Source organism: Vipera ursinii (assembly GCF_947247035.1).
Source record: "Vipera ursinii genome assembly, chromosome: 3".
NCBI classification, from domain to species: Eukaryota; Metazoa; Chordata; class Lepidosauria; order Squamata; family Viperidae; genus Vipera; species Vipera ursinii.
Genome location: NC_139516.1, coordinates 104,337,445 through 104,356,677, shown reverse-complemented (window position 1 = coordinate 104,356,677; position 19,233 = coordinate 104,337,445). Strand labels below are relative to the sequence as shown.

General features: G+C 50.3%; 1 protein-coding gene across 1 annotated transcript in view; it reads left to right on the top strand.

Moving 5' to 3' along the window:
* Positions 1-19,233, top strand: part of HMCN1 (hemicentin 1) — a gene marked incomplete at its 3' end in the record, with an annotated part of 535,761 nt that overhangs the window by 329,965 nt on the left and 186,563 nt on the right. The window contains 2 exon segments of the mRNA XM_083360257.1: positions 2,898-2,984; positions 6,454-6,645. Coding sequence (XP_083216383.1) covers positions 2,898-2,984; positions 6,454-6,645 — 279 coding nt within the window.

The following is a 19,233-nucleotide window of genomic DNA, read 5'->3' as shown; positions in this document are numbered from 1 at the left end:
GGAAAGCTGCTAAAGCCCCTTCCTGTATCAAAATAAAAGCCTCCCTTGGGCTTTGAGCCTGTTGGTCATTAGTAATGAATTGTCCCGTGCCAAATAATTGATCCCTATTTACTCCTTGAGGTAATCCAGCAAGAATTTTTTCTCTATTTCTTTTTTATTTATATTCAGATTCCCAAACAAGATATTGTGATAGAGTCAAAACCATGTTAGCTTACCTATACTTATTAAAAATCCTTGCACATAGTTGATCAATTCATGATGCAAGGGTGTATACTCTTGGATTGGTTAACCTCCGGCTGCTGGTGCCGGCAAAAAATTAACAGGATAACAAGATGACAAATCTTCCATGTTCAATTGTGATTTAACAGATTCTGGCTGAGCCTGAGGGGCTCAGCCACAGCTGAGGTGCCCTGCTAAGTTTCTCCCAGCTGAATCCTCATAAGGAGGGGGAGCCGGAGAAACTGAAAAGGCTTAATGAAAAAGAGAATCAGTGAAAAGTTCAGAGGGGTTAGAAGCATTAAGAGGAAAAGAAATGTCAGCCTTTGTTGTCGGGCTGGCTGACTACCCCCCTCTAGATTCCCTGCTGGGGGCCAGAAGAGGCGTGGCCAAACAGCACGCGATAATCAGCGATGGTCATATGAGTGCCAAGGTAATTCAAACCTGTGATCAGGCCGAGAGTGTATTTAGAATGAAGGCCATATTGAGTCACAGCAGCTTCAATGTCCTTAATAGTTTTTGGAGTCAGAGGAGTATAAACAGGTAGTTCGGGTGGAGGTGGTGGGGGGGCAGCAGCACAAGCTTCTAAATCCTCTGGATCTAATATCCCGGAGGCATGAGCTGCAAGCATAGAGTGAACAAAAGGTGCCCCTTGAGTGGGGTGGGGAGGTGGAGGAGGGAGATTTGGAGAAGGAGGAGGAGGGAAGGGGGGAGGAGGGGGTTTAGAAATAGTAATGGCAACAAGCTCAGAGGCTTTTTCCTCTTTGCCGGGAGCAGAGAGAGGGACAGGCACAGCAGGGCAAAGAGAAGAGGCAGAAGGAAGATTCTCCGGAGGCAGAGCAGGCACAGCAATAGGAGGAAGTTTCTCTGATTTTTCATAGGGTGGGGGCGGCACGGATGAAGGCAGAAGATCAGAAGAGTGATCAAGAGGTTTAGAGGTAGAAGATGTCAGATCTAAAGGAGATGGCAAAAGTTTTAATGCTGCCATCACTGCTTGCCATGCGGACAAAATGTCAGCAGGCGCCCTGGGATGACTGTGAAGATATTTACCTAGCTTTTCCCAGGTTATAACAGACAAAGTGCCTGATTCCGGATAAGCCGGACAATTTTTGTTAATATATTGTAAAAGTTTTGTTAAAAGTCTCTTTCCTACAGGATGGACCATGGTGCTATTGTATTTTTGAACAAAATTAGCATTCTGCACTATATTAAAAAGTTCGTCCCTATGACCTGACGAAACTTTGAAAAGTGGGGAGCCCATTACTCACGATTAGAAGCCTTCTACGAGGTGCGTGGTAACAGGAGTGCAGGCAGTACACCCCTGGACAGGAGTCGTACTGTGGAGTTGAAGCTGCGATCCCGGACGAGCCCCCAGTTGTCGCGTCGAGCGACCGATCAGGGTTCCGGCCTCAACTCTTAGAGCCCCATAACAGGGGTGAGAATTTAGAGGGACCCTCGCAAGGGTGAACACCTTGAATATGGAAGGATTTTGCCCTTTGCCACCGACCCAGTGTGCCGGATGTTCCGACGGTCACACTTGGGAACTGCGATAGCGTAGGAACAGGATCCTAGGACAAACTGAGGCACCAACACAAGTTTGTTCAAGGTGAGAGAGCACAGAGTGCCCGGGGTGGATGGTGTTGCCCCCGAACAGCTTTGCACAGCACTCTTTTACTGAGCAGTTTCATCAGGGAGGGGGAAGTACACACATGAGGAAGCAACATATGGAAGGTCATAGGAAAACATAGCTCATTGCATACAACTGCTAATGAAGAGGGCAAAGGTCATCACAGGAAACAATAAAGCATAGCTTATCGTATACAAATGCTAACAGAGAAGACAAGGATTATCACAGGAAGGCATAACTTGAGGCAAGGACAATTACAAGAGACATTATCACAGGAAGGCATAACTTGAGGCAAGGACAATTACAAGAGACAGGAAGCCATATCTTGAGGCAAGGGCAATTACAGGAGACAAGTCTTGTTATATACAATTGTAAATGGAGCAGGAGACAGAGGTTTATCACTAGAGACAGGAATGCAGAACTTTATAACCTTGTATACAATTGTAAATGGAGCAGGAGGCAGAGGTTTATCACTGGAGACAGCAATGCAGAACTTTATAACTTTCAATATAGAAGGCAAAAAGGTCTTTGGGAGTCTAGGATAACTACAACTCCTCCTTTTCTGTTTTTTAAGGCCAATTACTGAGAAGGCCCCTCAATGTAGTCCAGAACTTTCTCTTCTAGGACACTTACGCGGAAAAAAGAGAAATCCTTTGATACCTCCTGGAGACAGGAATGCAGAACTTTATAACTTTCAATATAGAAGGCAAAAAGGTCTTTGGGAGTCTAGGATAACTACAGACAACAAGGGAAAGCATACGTAAATTATGCTCCTTTGTTTCATCTGAAACTATCTGAAAAAGTCTTATCTGACTTCAGGTTCAATATTTTAAATAAATGTGCTCCAGATTTCACATACTTTTATTAAAGCCATGACATTTCTCACATGCCTACCACAACACAACATCCATACAAATATATAGTAAAGACATAGCTCCTGAAAACGGAACAGCATATTTTGTGATGACTAATGCAAATAAAGATATAATCCTTTTGTATCGCTGTATTCTTACATAATTCTTTTCTTTCTTTGTTTATTTTGATAATGTAAAAGTACCTCCAAGCATTGTAGGAGAAAAGAAACTGGAAGATGTAAAAGTAAAAGAAGGGCATGGCATCATGTTGACATGTGAAGTCACAGGTAAGCTTCTGGTGATTCTTGATTAGAGTTGGTTCGTGTAAAGTTGCGTGCTTCACATAGAGACGGACACAGAGCTGGGGTGAAGATGAGTTTATTCTGAACAGAACGAACTGGGGAAACAGGGAAGCCTGGCGTCTATTTGTACCTGCCCAGGTGGATGGCATCCAATCAGTTCAAACCTGGGCTTCCTGCCAGTGCAGGTGACAATGGGTGTAGATCCTGGCTTCCCACCAGGCTGACCATGCCTGGGGCTGTCAACAGCTTAAGTCATTAGCTTATCCTGAGTGAGCAGTCATCGCCCTGAGCTGTCCAGCCCCTCTGCTGATCTGCACCATCAGCCTCCTGCTGTGCTGTCCTTTGTGTATGCTAGGAGGCATACACTGCACCCCTTCCCCCATAGTGAGGATGATCCTTCTTTCTTAACTATATACAGCTTATTTACAATTTTTACATTTAACCCTCCAGATTCCTCCTCCTGCCAGGTTTAAGAGCGAACATAATCACTGAGGTAGCTGGGGGCTCTGTGTGTCCTGTTTGATCTTCTCAGGCTTGGCTCTGTAGTGGTTTCGGTTCTGCTTCCTGTTCCTTGGTCTGGTTGTGTTGGTCTGATTTGTGTGTGTGCATGTGTTTCAGTATTGGTTCTTTGTGACCTGCTGCCCTCAGGCTCTTGCCTACTTTCCCTGTCAGCTCCCTGCCAGGCAGATGGATGCCCCAAAACCCTTCCTGCTGTTCTTCTGGGTGACTGTGACTGTGGCTGTGTGTGCGTTTGTGTTTGCTCTGCCTCCTCCCTTGCTGATTGATTCTCCACCCGTCCTCTCAGGGGCTCTCTTCCTTAGTTGATCTAAGTGTCTCCTCCACAGGAGTCCCCCCTCCACCCTTACTCTGTAGGAGAGGGGGCCTGTCCGTTCCACCACTTCACCTGGCACCCATGGATGGCCTGTGCTGTAATTTCTGGCCCAGATCTGCTCCCCTATGTTGAAATTGGTTTTGAGGGTTGGGGGTTCTGTGTCTGCTGATACCCTGTCTGGGTGGAGTCTGTCTAATGTAGTTATGAGGCGTATGCCCCACCTGAGCTCTGCTGGGCTCTTTCCTGTGGCTGTGCAGGGTGTTGCGTGTTGATGGAGGAGGAATGTGGCCAGTCTCTGTTTCCAGTCCCCTTGTACTATTCGTTTGAGTGCATCCTTGGTAGTCCGCACGAACCCGTTACTGGCAGGGTAAAAGGGCGCTGAAGTGGCATGCCTAATCCCCAAGGTCCTCAGGAACACTTGGAAATCCGAGGAGGGAAATAGCGCTCCGTTATCAGATACTACTACATCTGGTAGCCCATGTGTGGCAAACACTGCCCTTAGTGCCTGTATTGTGCCCGCTGATGTCATGTTGGACACAGGTACCACCTCTAACCACTTGGAGTGACTATCCACGATGACTAAGAAGGTGTGTCCCTGAAATGGCCCTGCATAATCTATATGGACCCTGGACCACGGGGTGTGAGTTTGTTCCCACTTGTGGACTGGAGCGTGTGCCTGCTAACCGTAAGCCTCGGTGACCTCTCCCCTGTACCTGTGGCCAGCTGGAAATCCGCCTCCACCTCGTGCAGACTGTCCCTTGGCTGGCCCCGACAGACCGCTGCGATGTGGCCGGTCTTCCCGCATGCTATGCACTTCGCCGATTTGAAACGGCAGGTAGACCGGGGATGCTGTCCTCCGCAGCTGGTGCAACGGGTAGACCGGTTGGAGTTTACTGCCCCGCAGCCGATGCACGGGGTAGACCGGTGTTGACCAAGTGAGCCAGGCTGGTTAGACCTGGGGCCGCCGCCGCACTGCTGGGTAGATCGGGAGCGATGGGTGCTGCAGCCGGAGAACTGGGTAGACCAGGGGCCGCTTGTTCCGCATCCGCACTCCTGGTACCGCTGCTCGGCCGTCGCTGGGCGCTGCTCCTTCATGCGGTCCCGGGAATAGGTGGTTGATCGCTGCTGGTGGTGGATGGCGTCCACCTCGAAGTCTCCCCCCTTCTGCGTCGTCGTGGCCAGACAGCTGATGGATGGCCCCGTTCTCCCTTGTGTCGGACTCCTTCACTACGTCCCAGGCTAGGAACTCCTCCTGGACGTCCCAAAGGGTCAGCTTCTGCTTGGCAAACATCTTCTGCCGCAGCTTCTGGTCCCTTAGCCCGCAGATGATCCGATCCCACAGACGGACTTCAAGGTTGTCGAAGTTGCAGAGTCTCGCCGCTTGTCACAGGGCAGCCATGTACTGCTTCACGGTCTCACCTGGACGCTGGTCCCATTTCTCAAAACGGTACCGCCAAGCTATCTCTGATGTTTCGGGCTTAAAGTGTTCCGTTAGCTTAGATATCAGTTCACTGTACCCGACGGCGTGAATGTCGTCGGGCGTGCACAGACCGACTGCCAGCTGGTACGTCTCCGTACCACAGTTGCAGAGTAGCGCCGCCGCTCTCTGTCGGTCGTCCTTGACCCCATTCGCCCGTAGGTAGCACTCGAGCTGACCTACGAATGCCTCCCACTCCTCAGGGCCGTTGCTGTTGAAGATGGGGTATTGTCCCAGTTGTGCCATTACCTCGGTCGGGGTCGTCCTGCATCGGGTCCTGAGCTGCCGATGGGGTTTTGTCCACGGCTAGTGTTTTCCGGAGCAGGATCCCACCTTCGTCACCAGTGTAAAGTCGTGTGCTTCACATAGAGATGGACACAGAGCTGGGGTGAAGATGAGTTTATTTTGAACAGAACGAACTGGGGAAACAGGGAAGCCTGGTGTTTATTTGTACCTGCCCAGGTGGATGGCATCCAATCAGTTCAAACCTGGGCTTCCTGCCAGTGCAGGTGACAATGGGTGTAGATCCTGGCTTCCCACCAGGCTGACCATGCCTGGGGCTGTCAACAGCTTAAGTCTTAAGGTTTATCCTGAGTGAGCAGTCATCGCCAGTGAGCTGTCCAGCCCCTGTGCTGATCTGCACCATCAGCCTCCTGCTGTGCCGTCCTTTGTGTATGCTGGGAGGCATACACTGCAGTTCAGCTGCAACATAAAGGTCGATCAATGGCTATGATATTAAGCAACTAAATATTCATTTCCTCCCTCCCTCCCTCCCTCCCTCCCTCCCTCCCTCTCTTTATCTCTTTTCCTGGATGGTGCTACTACAGGTAGTCCTCAACTTATCTCCATTCTCACACTTAAAACTGTCTCCTTGTTCCCGTAGTCACATGATCAAAATTCATATGCTTGCCAACAAGCATGTATTTGTGATTTATATATAGTGCATGTGCATACACACACACACACACACACACACACACATACAGTCATCACTAAAAAGTATCATATATTGCCTTCTGGTTTCCTCTGAAATAGAATATCATTTTGCATTTTACTTTTAAAGACTTAACAAAGGAAAATAATTAAAAGGGCCACCTCAAGTTTCACAATTCAATTATTAATATTTGCATTTTTTTTCTCAACAGGAAACCCTATTCCAGAGATCACTTGGTTGAAAGATGGACAAACTTTTCTACAGGATGATGGCTATCAGTTAATGTCCAGTGGATGCTTTCTTCAAATTACAAACGCTGTAGTCGCTGACACAGGGAGATATACCTGTGTTGCCTCCAATACAGCTGGAGACAGAAGAAAAAGCTTCAGTGTTAATGTACTTGGTAAGATTGATTAATAAATGGAAGTGTTTGGGTTCCTTTGAAGAAAATAGATCTTCCCAGATTGAAAAAAAAATCAATAAATATAGTATACATATGTCTATACCTGAAGTTGCAGAGTTGTTGATAAAATTTTGGAGGGTTGGTCCTAAGACATTTGAAGAGGGAAGCAGTGTGAATAATATCACTGCAGCAAGTACCAAAAATGTTGTCTCCAAGTCACTGAAGGCTTAGGGGTTATATACAACTTCCAAGAACCTTCCCAAAATTTCGTATACATACATATACAACATTTTATATGATACTCTCCCTCTTCAAAAATGAAGAAACAAAGACACCTAAAATGCCCCTCACTAAAAGATTCTCAGCTGCTTGTCTTTCCTGTGTAAAATTGTTGTAAAAGAAACAGGCTTAAGAAGGCTTCTTCCAGCTTTCAGTTCTCTCCTTTATTTCAGTGATAGAGATAACATAATATTCAGTCTGGACTGTATTTGTTATATTCCTTGTTTGGTGAAATCCCCATTTATTTATTTTTTTAACTCCCAGGACTTCTGGGAAAAAAGAAAATAAATAAATAAAAGTCCAAAGAATCCCCATTTCTCCTATGCTATCAGGGTGCTTGTGTAAAAAAAGTCATTAGTAGACCGTTCCATTAATAAACTTGTAAAAAAAGCCCTATCTTCACTGTTATGTACGGGGGTTTAAGAGATACAGTAAGCTGCGGCATAGCCGATACCACCAAGTGGCGCTGTACCAAAACTGATGTGGCCGGTTAGATTCGGTCGGAAACTAAGGTTTAAACTGATTGGCTGAGAGCGTACCTGGCCAGGTATATAAAGGTACAGGTAACCCCTATTTTCCCAGTACAGTTTCTACCACCAATAAAGAGCTGCTATGCTGTACTCATCGGCCTGGCGTCTTTCCTGCGTTCCAGAACCCACTACACAATAGTGGCGACGGGGATGGGATCGTGCTTCACCTAAGAGCTGAATTCACTCGGGGACGGCATCACTTGCTGGAGGAAAGAGGCATCTTCCCCCCGATCAACGACCGGCTAGTCACCACGCTAGCGGTCACCTCCGAAGCAGGACTCCTGAACTGGATGCAGCAGAATGGCACAGATCGGCCAAATCTGCGAATTCAGCATCCGCCACCCAGAATGATGGGCCTCACACCTGGGGCAGGTCAAGGGGTTCCTCTGGGCCAACCGGATCACAGAAGATGGCTGGAAAGCGGCAGCCCTGCTCTGCATGAGTGGCCCCGCAACCTACGATTTGGCCGTCAGCCTGTTTGCGCCAACACCAATAGAGACCGTTGTGTACCGAGACATAGCTGAGAAGCTGAATGCTCACTTCCGGCCACGAATGGCCGAGCTGGCCTGGCAGGGCAAGCTCGAAATGCAGTTTCAATGGCTGGGCAAGTCAGCCTCAGAATTCATCACGGCCTTGCGAGAGGTTGCACACCTGTGCAAGTTCAGCCACCTGGACGAGAGGCTGTGTGACCGGCTCGTGTGCGGCCTATGCGACAAGCACCTACAATAGCGACTGTTTGCAAGGCCCAACTTGATCCTCCAAGATGCTCAGGAAGAGGTCTTGGCCAACGAGGCAGCCGGCAGCGCAGTACACGTGGTCCAACCCCCCCCGACCCAGCAGCCCAGAAGGATCCATTCACCTGGTGAACGCTGCATATGGTGGGAGCAGCAAAGCGGATGGGGAGTCCGAAATTGACTTGGTTCACCAGAGGCCAGAGCAACCACAGCAACATCGCGGCAACCTGGGGGCCCAGCAGAAGCCAGCAACCTTCCCCAAGTTTGCCGGCTGCTGCACAACCTTCCCCAAGTGTGCCGGTTGCGGCGGGAACCACGTGAGGGCGACCTGAAAGTTCCAGACGGCCACGTGTCAGGCCTGCGGGAAGACAGGCCACATCGCAGCGGTCTGCCGTAACCATTCCCGAGACGGCATACACAAGCTCCATCCAGAGGACACATCACTGAAAGGTACTGGGGCCCATCAGCGCACTACCATAGACTATTTCGAAAGCTGGAGGGCCATCTGCAACACAGGGGTCCCCCAGCTGCTCACCCCCAAAATTTGAACTGGTAGCAACCCATTGGGCAATTGAATGCAGTCTTCCATTCGTCTCCTTCCTTAATCCTAATGCGGTAATATGTTTCTCTCAGGTCTAGTTTAGTGAAAATCCTTCCTTTCGATAGGTGGGATAGCATATCCTTCATTAGGGGTAGGGGGTACAGATTACATTCTACACTAATTGTGTTTAAATTTCTATAATCCACACACAAGCGAAAAGAACCATCCTTCTTCTCCCTGAACAGGACCGGGGGTGTTATGTATGCAGGCACCTGCATAGCAACAGCCACCAGGGGCGTTGGCCTGAACGGTTTTGGCGGGAAACCCAGTTTTGGCGGGAAACCTAGGGCCAACACCATTGGCTGTCCGCTTACCTGGCTAGGTATTTAAGGAGGCCAGGTAACCCTCATTCCCCAGTTCGCTACCCCCTGTTCTGAACCAGCCAACTACCGGCCTTGTAATAAGGCAAACCCCTGTTCAAACAGTAGAGACTGGAGAGCGTCTGAGGCTGCAAAGCGTCTGCCAAGATTTATTACTCAATTAACAGAACAAGAAACAAAAACACTGGAACTTGAATCCTCAAGCGGAAGGGTTGCTTTCAGCAACCAGCCCCTCCCCAAACACTCCTTTTTTTAGAGTTCAGGGCGTGGTCTCCCTGTGCCTCCTCCCGAGGAGTCCCACAGCCTTTCTTTGTTTGTTCCTGCTCGACTGCCTCCTGCGTCGGGCGTCCTTGAACAGGGCCAGCTGTGGGTCATCATCCTCCGCACTATCGGGCTCACGCAGCTGAGAAGAGGGCCCCGGCTGAGGGCTCTGCGAAGCCTCCAAGCCATCATCAGCCGGTTTGTCTTCCACACCCTCCTCCTCCCCCTCATCTGAGTCATCCGAGACATCTGAGCCGGCTGCCGAACCCACCGGCTGGCCCTGAGTCACAACACTATCCCGCACCGCAGGACCCTTCCCCCGGGGCTGCCGATCCGGAAGCGGTCGGGATGGGAATTGTTCGTGAAACGCTGTCACCAACGCAGGGGCATGAACAGCGGTCGCGTCTTCCCATGTGAAGTCCTCCGGCCCGTACCCTTTCCACTCGATCAGGTACTGGAAGCGACCTTTCAGCCAACGGGAGTCTCTGATGCTGGCGACCTCGTACTCGGGGGTGCTGCCTCCATCACGAGGTCCTGATGGGGGAGGTTCCGCTTGGCGAAGTGGACAAGCCGGTTGTTCGGGGACCAACAAGGACCGATGGAAGACGGGATGCACGCGCAGGGAACGTGGCAGAGTTAAACGATAGGCGACCGGATTGATGACGGCCTCGACTGGGAACGGTCCAAGGTAACGGTGGTCCAGCTTCCTCGCCGGCCGAGTGGATGGTAGGTTCCTGGTGGACAGCCAGACCCGATCCCCCACCGATAGTGGAGGCGTATCCCTTCTCGACCGATCGGCGAACCTCTTGTAGTCGGCCTTGGCCTTCTCCAGCTGCCGTCGCACCAACCGATGGATCACCTGTAACTCCGCCATGAATTCGTTCGCTGCCGGCTCCGGTGAGTCCACGGGAGAAAGGGGGAAAAACCGAGGGTGATAACCCACGTTGGCCAAGAACGGTGTCATCTGCGTGGAGGTGTGCTGCGAGTTGTTAAAGGCAAACTCGGCTATGGCCAAATAGTCCACCCAATTGTCCTGCTGCAGGTTGACGTAGCAGCGCAGATACTGCTCTAAGATGCCGATGACCTTCTCGGTACCCCCGTCGGTCTGAGGATGATGCGCGGACGAGAGGCAAACCTTAATGTCCAACGCCCGCATCAACTCCTGCCAGAAGCGGGCTGTAAACTGGGCCCCCCTATCGGAGACGACTCTATCGGGAATGCCGTGCAGCCGGAACACCTGTTGGATGAACATGCGACTAGTGGCGCGAGCTGACGGTAAGCCGTGACAGGGGACGAAGTGCGCCATCTTGGTCAACATGTCCACCACCACAAACACTGTCGTGAAGCCGGAGGATGGGGGTAGATCCATCAGAAAGTCCATGGACACAGCCCCCCAGGGTCTCTTGGGTGTTGGCAAAGGCTGCAGTAAACCAGGCGGGGCCCCTGTCGCTGACTTGGCCTGCCTGCATGGGATGCAGGAGGTGACATAAGACTGGACATCGTGTCGGACTCGGGGCCACCAGAAGGTACAGGAGACCAGGTTCAGAGTCTTGAACAGGCCAAAATGCCCCGCAGCCGGGTTATCATGACACTGGCTGAGGACGAGTCCCCTGAGTGGCCCTCCTGGAACATAGAGCCAGTCACGATAATACAGGAGTCCATCCGTGACCGACCAAGGCGAATCTGGCCCCACCTCTTCCTTCCGCTGAGCCACCCACGCCTCCTGCTGCTGCGCCTCCCGGATCCGAGCCCGTATATCCACCGGCTCCCGCACCGCAGCAAAAGACTCGACGGGGATCACTGTCCTGGGCGGAAGCTTGTCTTCCACTCGGGTGTACTCGGGCTTCCTGGACAGAGCATCCGCTCTCTGGTTGTGCCCGCTTGGTATGTACCGCACCCGGAAGTCAAACCTCGCAAAGAAGAGGGACCACCGGATCTGGCGTTGGTTCAAATTCCGAGCGGTCTGCAGGCTTTCCAGATTCTTGTGGTCCGTCCGGACCTCGATTTGATGCCGCGCCCCCTCCAGATGATGCCTCCAAGCCTCGAACGCCGCCTTGATGGCCAGCAGCTCCTTCTCCCAGATGGTATAGTTGCGCTCCGAGGGATTCAATTTCCGAGAGTGATACGCGCAAGGGAAAAGGGTACCGTTGGGCGTCGCTGCCTGGAGTAACACGGCCCCAATGGCAATGTCGGAGGCGTCCGCCTCCACGACAAACGGCCGTTGCGGGTCAGGATGCTTCAAGATGGGCTCCTTCATGAAGGCGTCCTTCAAAGCTTGGAACGCCTGTTGTTCGGGGGCGTTCCACTGGAACCGAGTCTTCTTCTGCAGGAGCCGGGTGAGGGGGGCTGTCAAGGCAGCAAAGCCAGGGATGAATGTTCGATAGTAGTTGGCAAATCCAAGAAGTCGCTGAACATCCTTCACGCGACGCGGGGGTTGCCAACTCTGCAACGACTCAACTTTACTCGGTTCCATGGCGATGCCCTCAGGAGAAATGCGGTGACCCAGGAAATCGATGGTCACCTGGTAGAACTGGCACTTCTCCAACTTGGCAAACAGCCGATGTTTCCGGAGGTGCTGCAGGACCTGACGGAGATGCTGATGATGCGCTTCACGCGACGGGGAATAAATCAGGATGTCGTCCAGGTAAATCACGATGAACTGGTCCAACAGATCTCGAAAGATGTCGTTCATAAAATGCTGAAACACAGCGGGGGCGTTGGTCAGGCCAAACGGCATCACCGTGTACTCGAAATGTCCATAGCGAGTACCAAACGCCGTCTTCCACTCATCACCCGGCCGAACCCTGACGAGGTTGTAAGCTCCACGCAGGTCCAGTTTCGTGAAGATCTTAGCCTCCCGGAGTCGGTCCAAGAGCTCGGGGATGAGGGGCAGCGGGTAGCGGTTATGCACCGTGATGGCGTTGAGTTTCCAGTAGTCACAGCAAAGCCGTAACTCGCCCGACTTCTTTTTGACGAAGAGCACGGGCGCAGACACTGGCGAGGACGAGGGCCGGATGAAACCACGAGCCAAATTCTTTGTCAGGAAGTCCCGCAATGCAGCCAACTCGGGCTCCGACATGGAGTACAAACGCCCCACTGGGAGAGGCGCATCAGGGACTAGATCAATGGAACAGTCATAGGGCCTGTGCGGGGGTAATTGGTCCGCCTCTGACTCGCTGAACACATCAGCAAAGTCGGACAGTTCGGGAGGCAAGGAAACCCCTGAGGAACCCTCCACCTGGCCGGCACAGATATGGCGGGTGTGGTCCACGCACTGCAAACTTGGGAAGGTGACCAAGTTCTGAGACCAATAGATCTGTGGATCATGCGCCCGGAGCCACGCCAGTCCCAAGACCACGGGGAAGTGCAGATCCGAAGTGATGTAGAACTGGATGGCCTCCACAATGGGAACTGATGGCCATACACACTGGTTGCGTGGCGGCCGTAATAGGCCCGGACAGGAGCACTCGACCATCAATAGTCTCCACTAGCATGGGCGGATCCACCGGACACTGGGGAACAGCCCATTTGGCCACGAAGGCCGAGTCCATAAAGTTAGTGGTAGCCCCAGAGTCAATTAAGGCATGGACCGGAATCCCCTCTGGCTTGCCAGGAAGGATCAGACGTGCCTCCAAAATCAAATGCCGTGGAGGTTCACAGGCACCGTCGGAATGACGTCGCTCGGCGTGGTCGTGGTGGGTCGCCCGATCTATCACACCATCTAGATCGGGCTCGGGCCGTTTCCCGACAGCAAAGCAGGGGACTTTCTCGGGGCCGGCTTGGTCACTGATGCCCGCTGACGCTTCTTTGGGCAAGAAGCAGCCAAATGTCCAGGGTCCCCACAGTAAAAACACAACCCCCCCGATCGTCGTCTGTCCATTTCCGTCACCGATAGACGGGACCTGGCGGCACCCAGCTCCATTGGCTCCTCCCTCTGGACTGGGGGCACACGCTCAACAGGAGCGGCAGGGGTCTGTGGGGTGGCACGGTGACTCTTTCACTGCTGCAGCCGGGCATCGATCCGCAGACAAAGATGGATCAGCCCATTCAGGTCTGAGGGAATGTCCACGCGGGCCAGCTCATCCAACATCTCCTCCGACAAGCCATCCTGGAAGGCATCCACGAGCGCAGCCTCATTCCAGGCGGAATCCTGACTAAGCAGCCGGAAATCGCTGATATAGGCCTGTAGGGGGCGCTGACCCTGCCTCAAAGCTTTCAGGCGTCGGGTGGCAGTCTGCGCCTTAATCGGGTCCTCGTACATGAGGCGCATATGGTCACAAAACCCCCCAAAGTTATCCAACAAAGGGCTAGGCTGTGCCAGCAGAGGCGTGCCCCAACGAGCTGCATCCCCCGACAGAAGGCTCAACACGAATCCCACCTTATCTTGGTCAGTGGGGAAATCAGCTGCTCTCACGCTGATAAAAAGCTGGCATTGTCCCAGGAAGGCAGGAAACAGTTCTGGATTGCCAGCAAATTTATCCGGCATAGCTATCTGACATTTCCTCCTGGGTGGGGGTGCAGCATGTACCTGAGCTTGCAGTTGAGCCACCTGAGCTGCCAGCAAAGTGAGTTGCTGGGTGAGCTGAGCATTCTCGGCACGAAGCTGCTCCATCGTAGTAGTAAGGGGTGGGAGGCTGAAAGCAAACTGTTCTGAACCAGCCAACTACCGGCCTTGTAATAAGGCAAACCCCTGTTCAAACAGTAGAGACTGGAGAGCGTCTGAGGCTGCAAAGCGTCTGCCAAGATTTATTACTCAATTAACAGAACAAGAAACAAAAACACTGGAACTTGAATCCTCAAGCGGAAGGGTTGCTTTCAGCAACCAGCCCCTCCCCAAACACTCCTTTTATTTAGAGTTCAGGGCGTGGTCTCCCTGTGCCTCCTCCCGAGGAGTCCCACAGCCTTTCTTTGTTTGTTCCTGCTCGACTGCCTCCTGCGTCGGGCGTCCTTGAACAGGGCCAGCTGTGGGTCATCATCCTCCGCACTATCGGGCTCACGCAGCTGAGAAGAGGGCCCCGGCTGAGGGCTCTGCGAAGCCTCCAAGCCATCATCAGCCGGTTTGTCTTCCACACCCTCCTCCTCCCCCTCATCTGAGTCATCCGAGACATCTGAGCCAGCTGCCGAACCCACCGGCTGGCCCTGAGTCACAACACCCCCCTCCAATAAAGAGCTGAACTCACACACCGGCTGGCGTCTCTTCCTTGCGTCGGACCCACTACACAATAGTGGCGACGAAGGTGGGATTGCTGCCGACACGCAGTGTATATAGTTATAGTTAGTTGCAAGTGTTCATTGTTATCTGGTTCTCCTCTAAGGGGGAAGGGGTGTTATGTATGCAGGCACCTGCATAGCAACAGCCACCAGGGGGCGTTGGCCTGAACGGTTTTGGCGGGAAACCCAGTTTCGGTGGGAAACCTAGGGCCAACCCCATTGGCTGTCCACTTACCTGACTAGGTATTTAAGGAGGCCAGGTAACCCTCATTCCCCAGTTCGCTACCCCCCTCCAATAAAGAGCTGAACTCACACACCGGCTGGCGTCTCTTCCTTGCGTCGGACCCACTACACAATAGGGGCGGCCACTTTGGGTTTGGCAGGCTCAATAAATCCTCTTTCTAAGTTTTTCTTTATGAATTTTTCCATCTCTGCCATTTCCTTTGGGCTCATGGCATACTTCGTGGGCTTTGGGAATTTTGCCCCGGGTTTGACTTCTATAGCACAGTCTGTGGGGCGGTGGGGGGGGAAGCTCATCTGCCCATTCCTCACTGAAAACTTCAGCAAGGTCCCTGTATTCCTCCGGTATTTCTGGTCACCCCTTCTCTTCCCCCACCAATGCTGACTCCTCTCTTTGGGTTGAGGGGGTGCTTTGGGGTTTTAAGCTCCTATGCTCCCCCTCTGGGAAGTTTAGTTCTGCTGTCCTCCAATTTATCCCGGGGTTCCTTTTCTTCAGCCATTCCAGTCCTAAAATCATTGGGCATTCCATGCCTGGGGCCACTACAAATGTTATGTCTTCCTCATGAGACCCCAGGGATAGGTGAATTGGTAAAGTGGCTAGGGTAGCTGCCCCCCCTGCTATTGACCCATCTAATTAGTTAAAGGAGATTGGTTGTTTTAGTCTCCCCACTGGGATGCTCAATCTCCCCACCAGCGTCGGGCTGATGAGGCAGCGGGTGCAACCAGAGTCTATTAGGGCTTTTACTTTGACGGTTTCAGGCATAGAGGAAGCTAATATAGTCACTGTCTTAAGGATCGGTGGAACGGATCCACTTACCAAAGGTTCTCCCTCTGAGCTGTCTTCTGAGGTGTCCACCACCCCTGCAGTGTAAGCCAGAATCCAATCCCAGTTCTTGGCAGGGGTTGTGGACTCTACAGCCTCTGTCCCCTTCATGGAAGATTCTTTTGGGTTGCCTTGGGGCTTCCCTAGTTTCTTGGTGGGAGATGCCTCTGATTTACATTGGGGGGCTTTTGAGTGGCATTCTGTGGCGCGGTGACCCTCTCTCCCGCATTTGAAATAGCCTGTTGATTTTTTAGCTGTGGATGGTGGTTTTTCCCCCCTCATGTGTTTGCTCAGTTGGTGGGCGGGCCCATGGTTTCCCCCAACGGTGCCTCTTCAGTAGGTCTATCTCCACCTCCTCAGCCAGGACATACCAGTCATTGAGATGGTGTGGGTCTCCTTGAGGCAGGCAAGCATCATACAGGTCGTAGTTTAGCCCATTTTTGAAATGGCTATCTTCTGGCCAGTTCAGCTTGCTGGCAATGGCTCGGAATTCTTGGGTATATTCAGCCACTGGCCATCTGCCCTGCCTGACTGTTTTGATTCTCTCCTGGGCCTTACGATCAGCCAAAGGATCCTCGAACCGCCTCCTCAAGGATGACATGAATCAGTTGAAGTCGTTGAGTTCTGGGGCGTTGGAGTCATGCAGGTTCACCACCCAGTCTGCAGCCGGTCCGTCCAGGGCGGATTGTATGATACGAATGAGGGCTTTGTCACTGGGGATGTTCTGTTCGTATTCTTCCATATAGCTGAGGACTTGGGTTAGGAAAAACCCCAAGCAATGGTGGCTCCCCCCTGAATTTTGCTTCCAGGGGTGGAAGTCTTTGAATGGATCGTTGTCTGCGCCGCGGGCGGTATTGTCCCTCATCCTGATCCCCATATGTGGTTCTGGGAGGGGTATTTCTGAGGCAGCAACTCCTGTTCCAGCAGATGCCCCCGGTGTTGCAGGTACTGGATCCCCCCCCACTGTCTCTCCAGTTGCGGTCCCAGGTGCTACTGCGGCACTCAGCTTTCTCCTCTCTTAGTGAGCTAAGGGTTTTCGTCATCAGGTCAATAGCTCTCTCTAGGACCCACTCCTCTTCACTGACGTGCAGGGAGCTCTCCATCTCTTGCCTCCATTCAGGTTGGTGGCCACCCCGCCTCAGGGTCACTTTCCTCAATGCCTTTTCCCACTCACTTTTCCTTCCAATGCCCTTCGACCACCACAGTTTGCGGTTGTGTGTCTCCACCACCTCTTCCCTGGAGGAATCTGATGCTTCATCTTCTGACCGTTGGTGGGGTTTAGGTTGAGGGGAAAACTCCCTTTCCATTAGGCTTTCCTCCTGCCTTGCTTCATCGTTAGATATTGTATTTTTTGCAAAGTCCCCCGGTAAGGGTTTTCCTTCCAGGTTGACTCTTACTGCAGATCCTGTCTAATGTCAGGTCCCACCCCAATCCACGTTTTATGGAAGAAGAACTTTTGGAGACAGAATTTGTCCAAAAGGAACTTTTACTAAAACATAATTGTCAGTGTGAAATCTAGAAAGGATCTGAAAACTGTGTTACAGGTTGGTACTTTTAAATTGTCCCTGAGTGAAACCCCCCTCCCCTCAGTCCATTTGGTCAGTCCCGGATCAATTAAGGTTCAGGTGTCAAAACCTTCCAAGGGAAGAGGGATCTTCCATGCCTTTATGACATTTCCTTTCTCCCTTTCATATTCTAATCGGAGATACAAACCAGATCTCTTCCCCCCTCCCTTCCTTTGTTCTTCTCAGTTCAAAGGTTCTTCCCCTGGTCGAATGACGGCCTCCAGGCAGGCTGAAATAAACACCCTTGCAACAAATTGATAAGGATAGCCAATTAACATCTTTTCTTCTCCTCCTTGAGAATGGCAGAATCCAGTGAGGGATGTAAGATTTTAGAACATACAGATAGAGTTTTATGAATGGGATATAAATGGATTCTGACAGTTAATCATTCCCCCCCCAAGTTCTTTACCTTGTTCATCTTTTTATGCATTCCTTGCAGAGTTAGCATTCATTTTGACTTTTCTTGTTCTCCATATATAAGAAATTATGAATCTTCATTTTTACCATGAGGGCTGCTTTTTATAGTGTTAGACCATTTGGATAAGCTTCATCATCCTCACCAGACTCAAGAAACAAGAAGTGATTTGACAAACTATACCAATTTGTTACCTTATTTAAACTTGAGAAAGAGAAATTCCACTGAACAAATAGTGCATAAACCTAGTAACTGTCAAAAAATATACACTAAAAAGCAGAAGAGTTGTGAACAGAGACTTATTTATGATTTTTATGATTTGTAATGTTTAAGAAAATATTTCTAAAAAGATAGATTTGTGAGTTGATTCTGCATGCTCTATACATACCAGCAAAAAGTAATTTCATGGTGAACCAATTTTTCCCTATTGTTGCTTTTGAATAAAAATGGAACAGGATAGTACATATGAAAGAATGTTGTAGCTGGGTGTTTTGACTATTCCAAAAGCATTAACTCAGATGTTTGATCCACTGAATGCTGCATCTGCTAAGAAATATAAGACTACTTTCAAAGGTAATGAATTTGTTGACTGAACATGAAGTAGTTCCCCTAAGTGGTGATACTGATTCATTTAGAGAGATGGCCAATGGAATAACTGATCAATAAAGTTCCTGGTCATGGCTTGATATGGCTGTTCCAAGTGTTACATATTAAAAACAAAATTTTTGTGTTCCAATTGTTTTAAGCTTGGAAGAAAGCCTGTTTATTCCACACTTAGATCAACAAATCTTGGTTGTTTCAAACAATGTTCTTTCAATTATTGTCCCAAGGCCGTGATTTCATTTTCTAGTTTATGATGAAGTTTATTTTATTTTTAAAGTTTTTAGCCTAGCCAATGCAATAGCAGTGACATTTTATCTTCATTTCTATTGGTTTAGACCAGACATGTCAAACTCACAAGGTCACGTGATGTCACACAACATATTGGGACAGTTTTGCCATTGCCAGCAATGTGGTGGGCAGAGCTTCCACATGACACGTCTGGCCCACGGGCTGGCAGTTTGACACCCCTGGTTTAGACTATATTTCCATTTATGCTGATTTGCATACATGAATTCATATAATGTGTGTGTGTGTGTGTGAGAGAGAGAGAGAGAGAGAGAGAGAAAGAGAATGAATTGAACATATAATTTTAAGGAAAATCTGATAGCATAAACCACAGTTTGAGCAGTTTGTTTATTACAGAAAAATTAGCACTAATTCAAAGCAGACATCAGAGGAATTAGAATAGCACATAAACTGAGAATGTTACTAAATTAGGAGAATTAAAATCATACAATAAACATAAAAGTGCTGGAGCAAGTGCCCAGGAAAATAAAATAGTATGATTTGATATTGAAGTTATAAATTTTGAGTAGAAAAGGTGAGGAAAGAGAAATCTAGAAATGAAAACCAAGAATGCAGAATTATTCTGGATTATTATTTGGAAATGATTCCTAAAGGATGGCACTGAAAAATAATGTCAGATGCAACATTTGAGAGGGCTTTTAGAATTTGGTTCTGTGATGAAAACCATAAAAGACTTCTCTGATTTACATTGACCAATAAA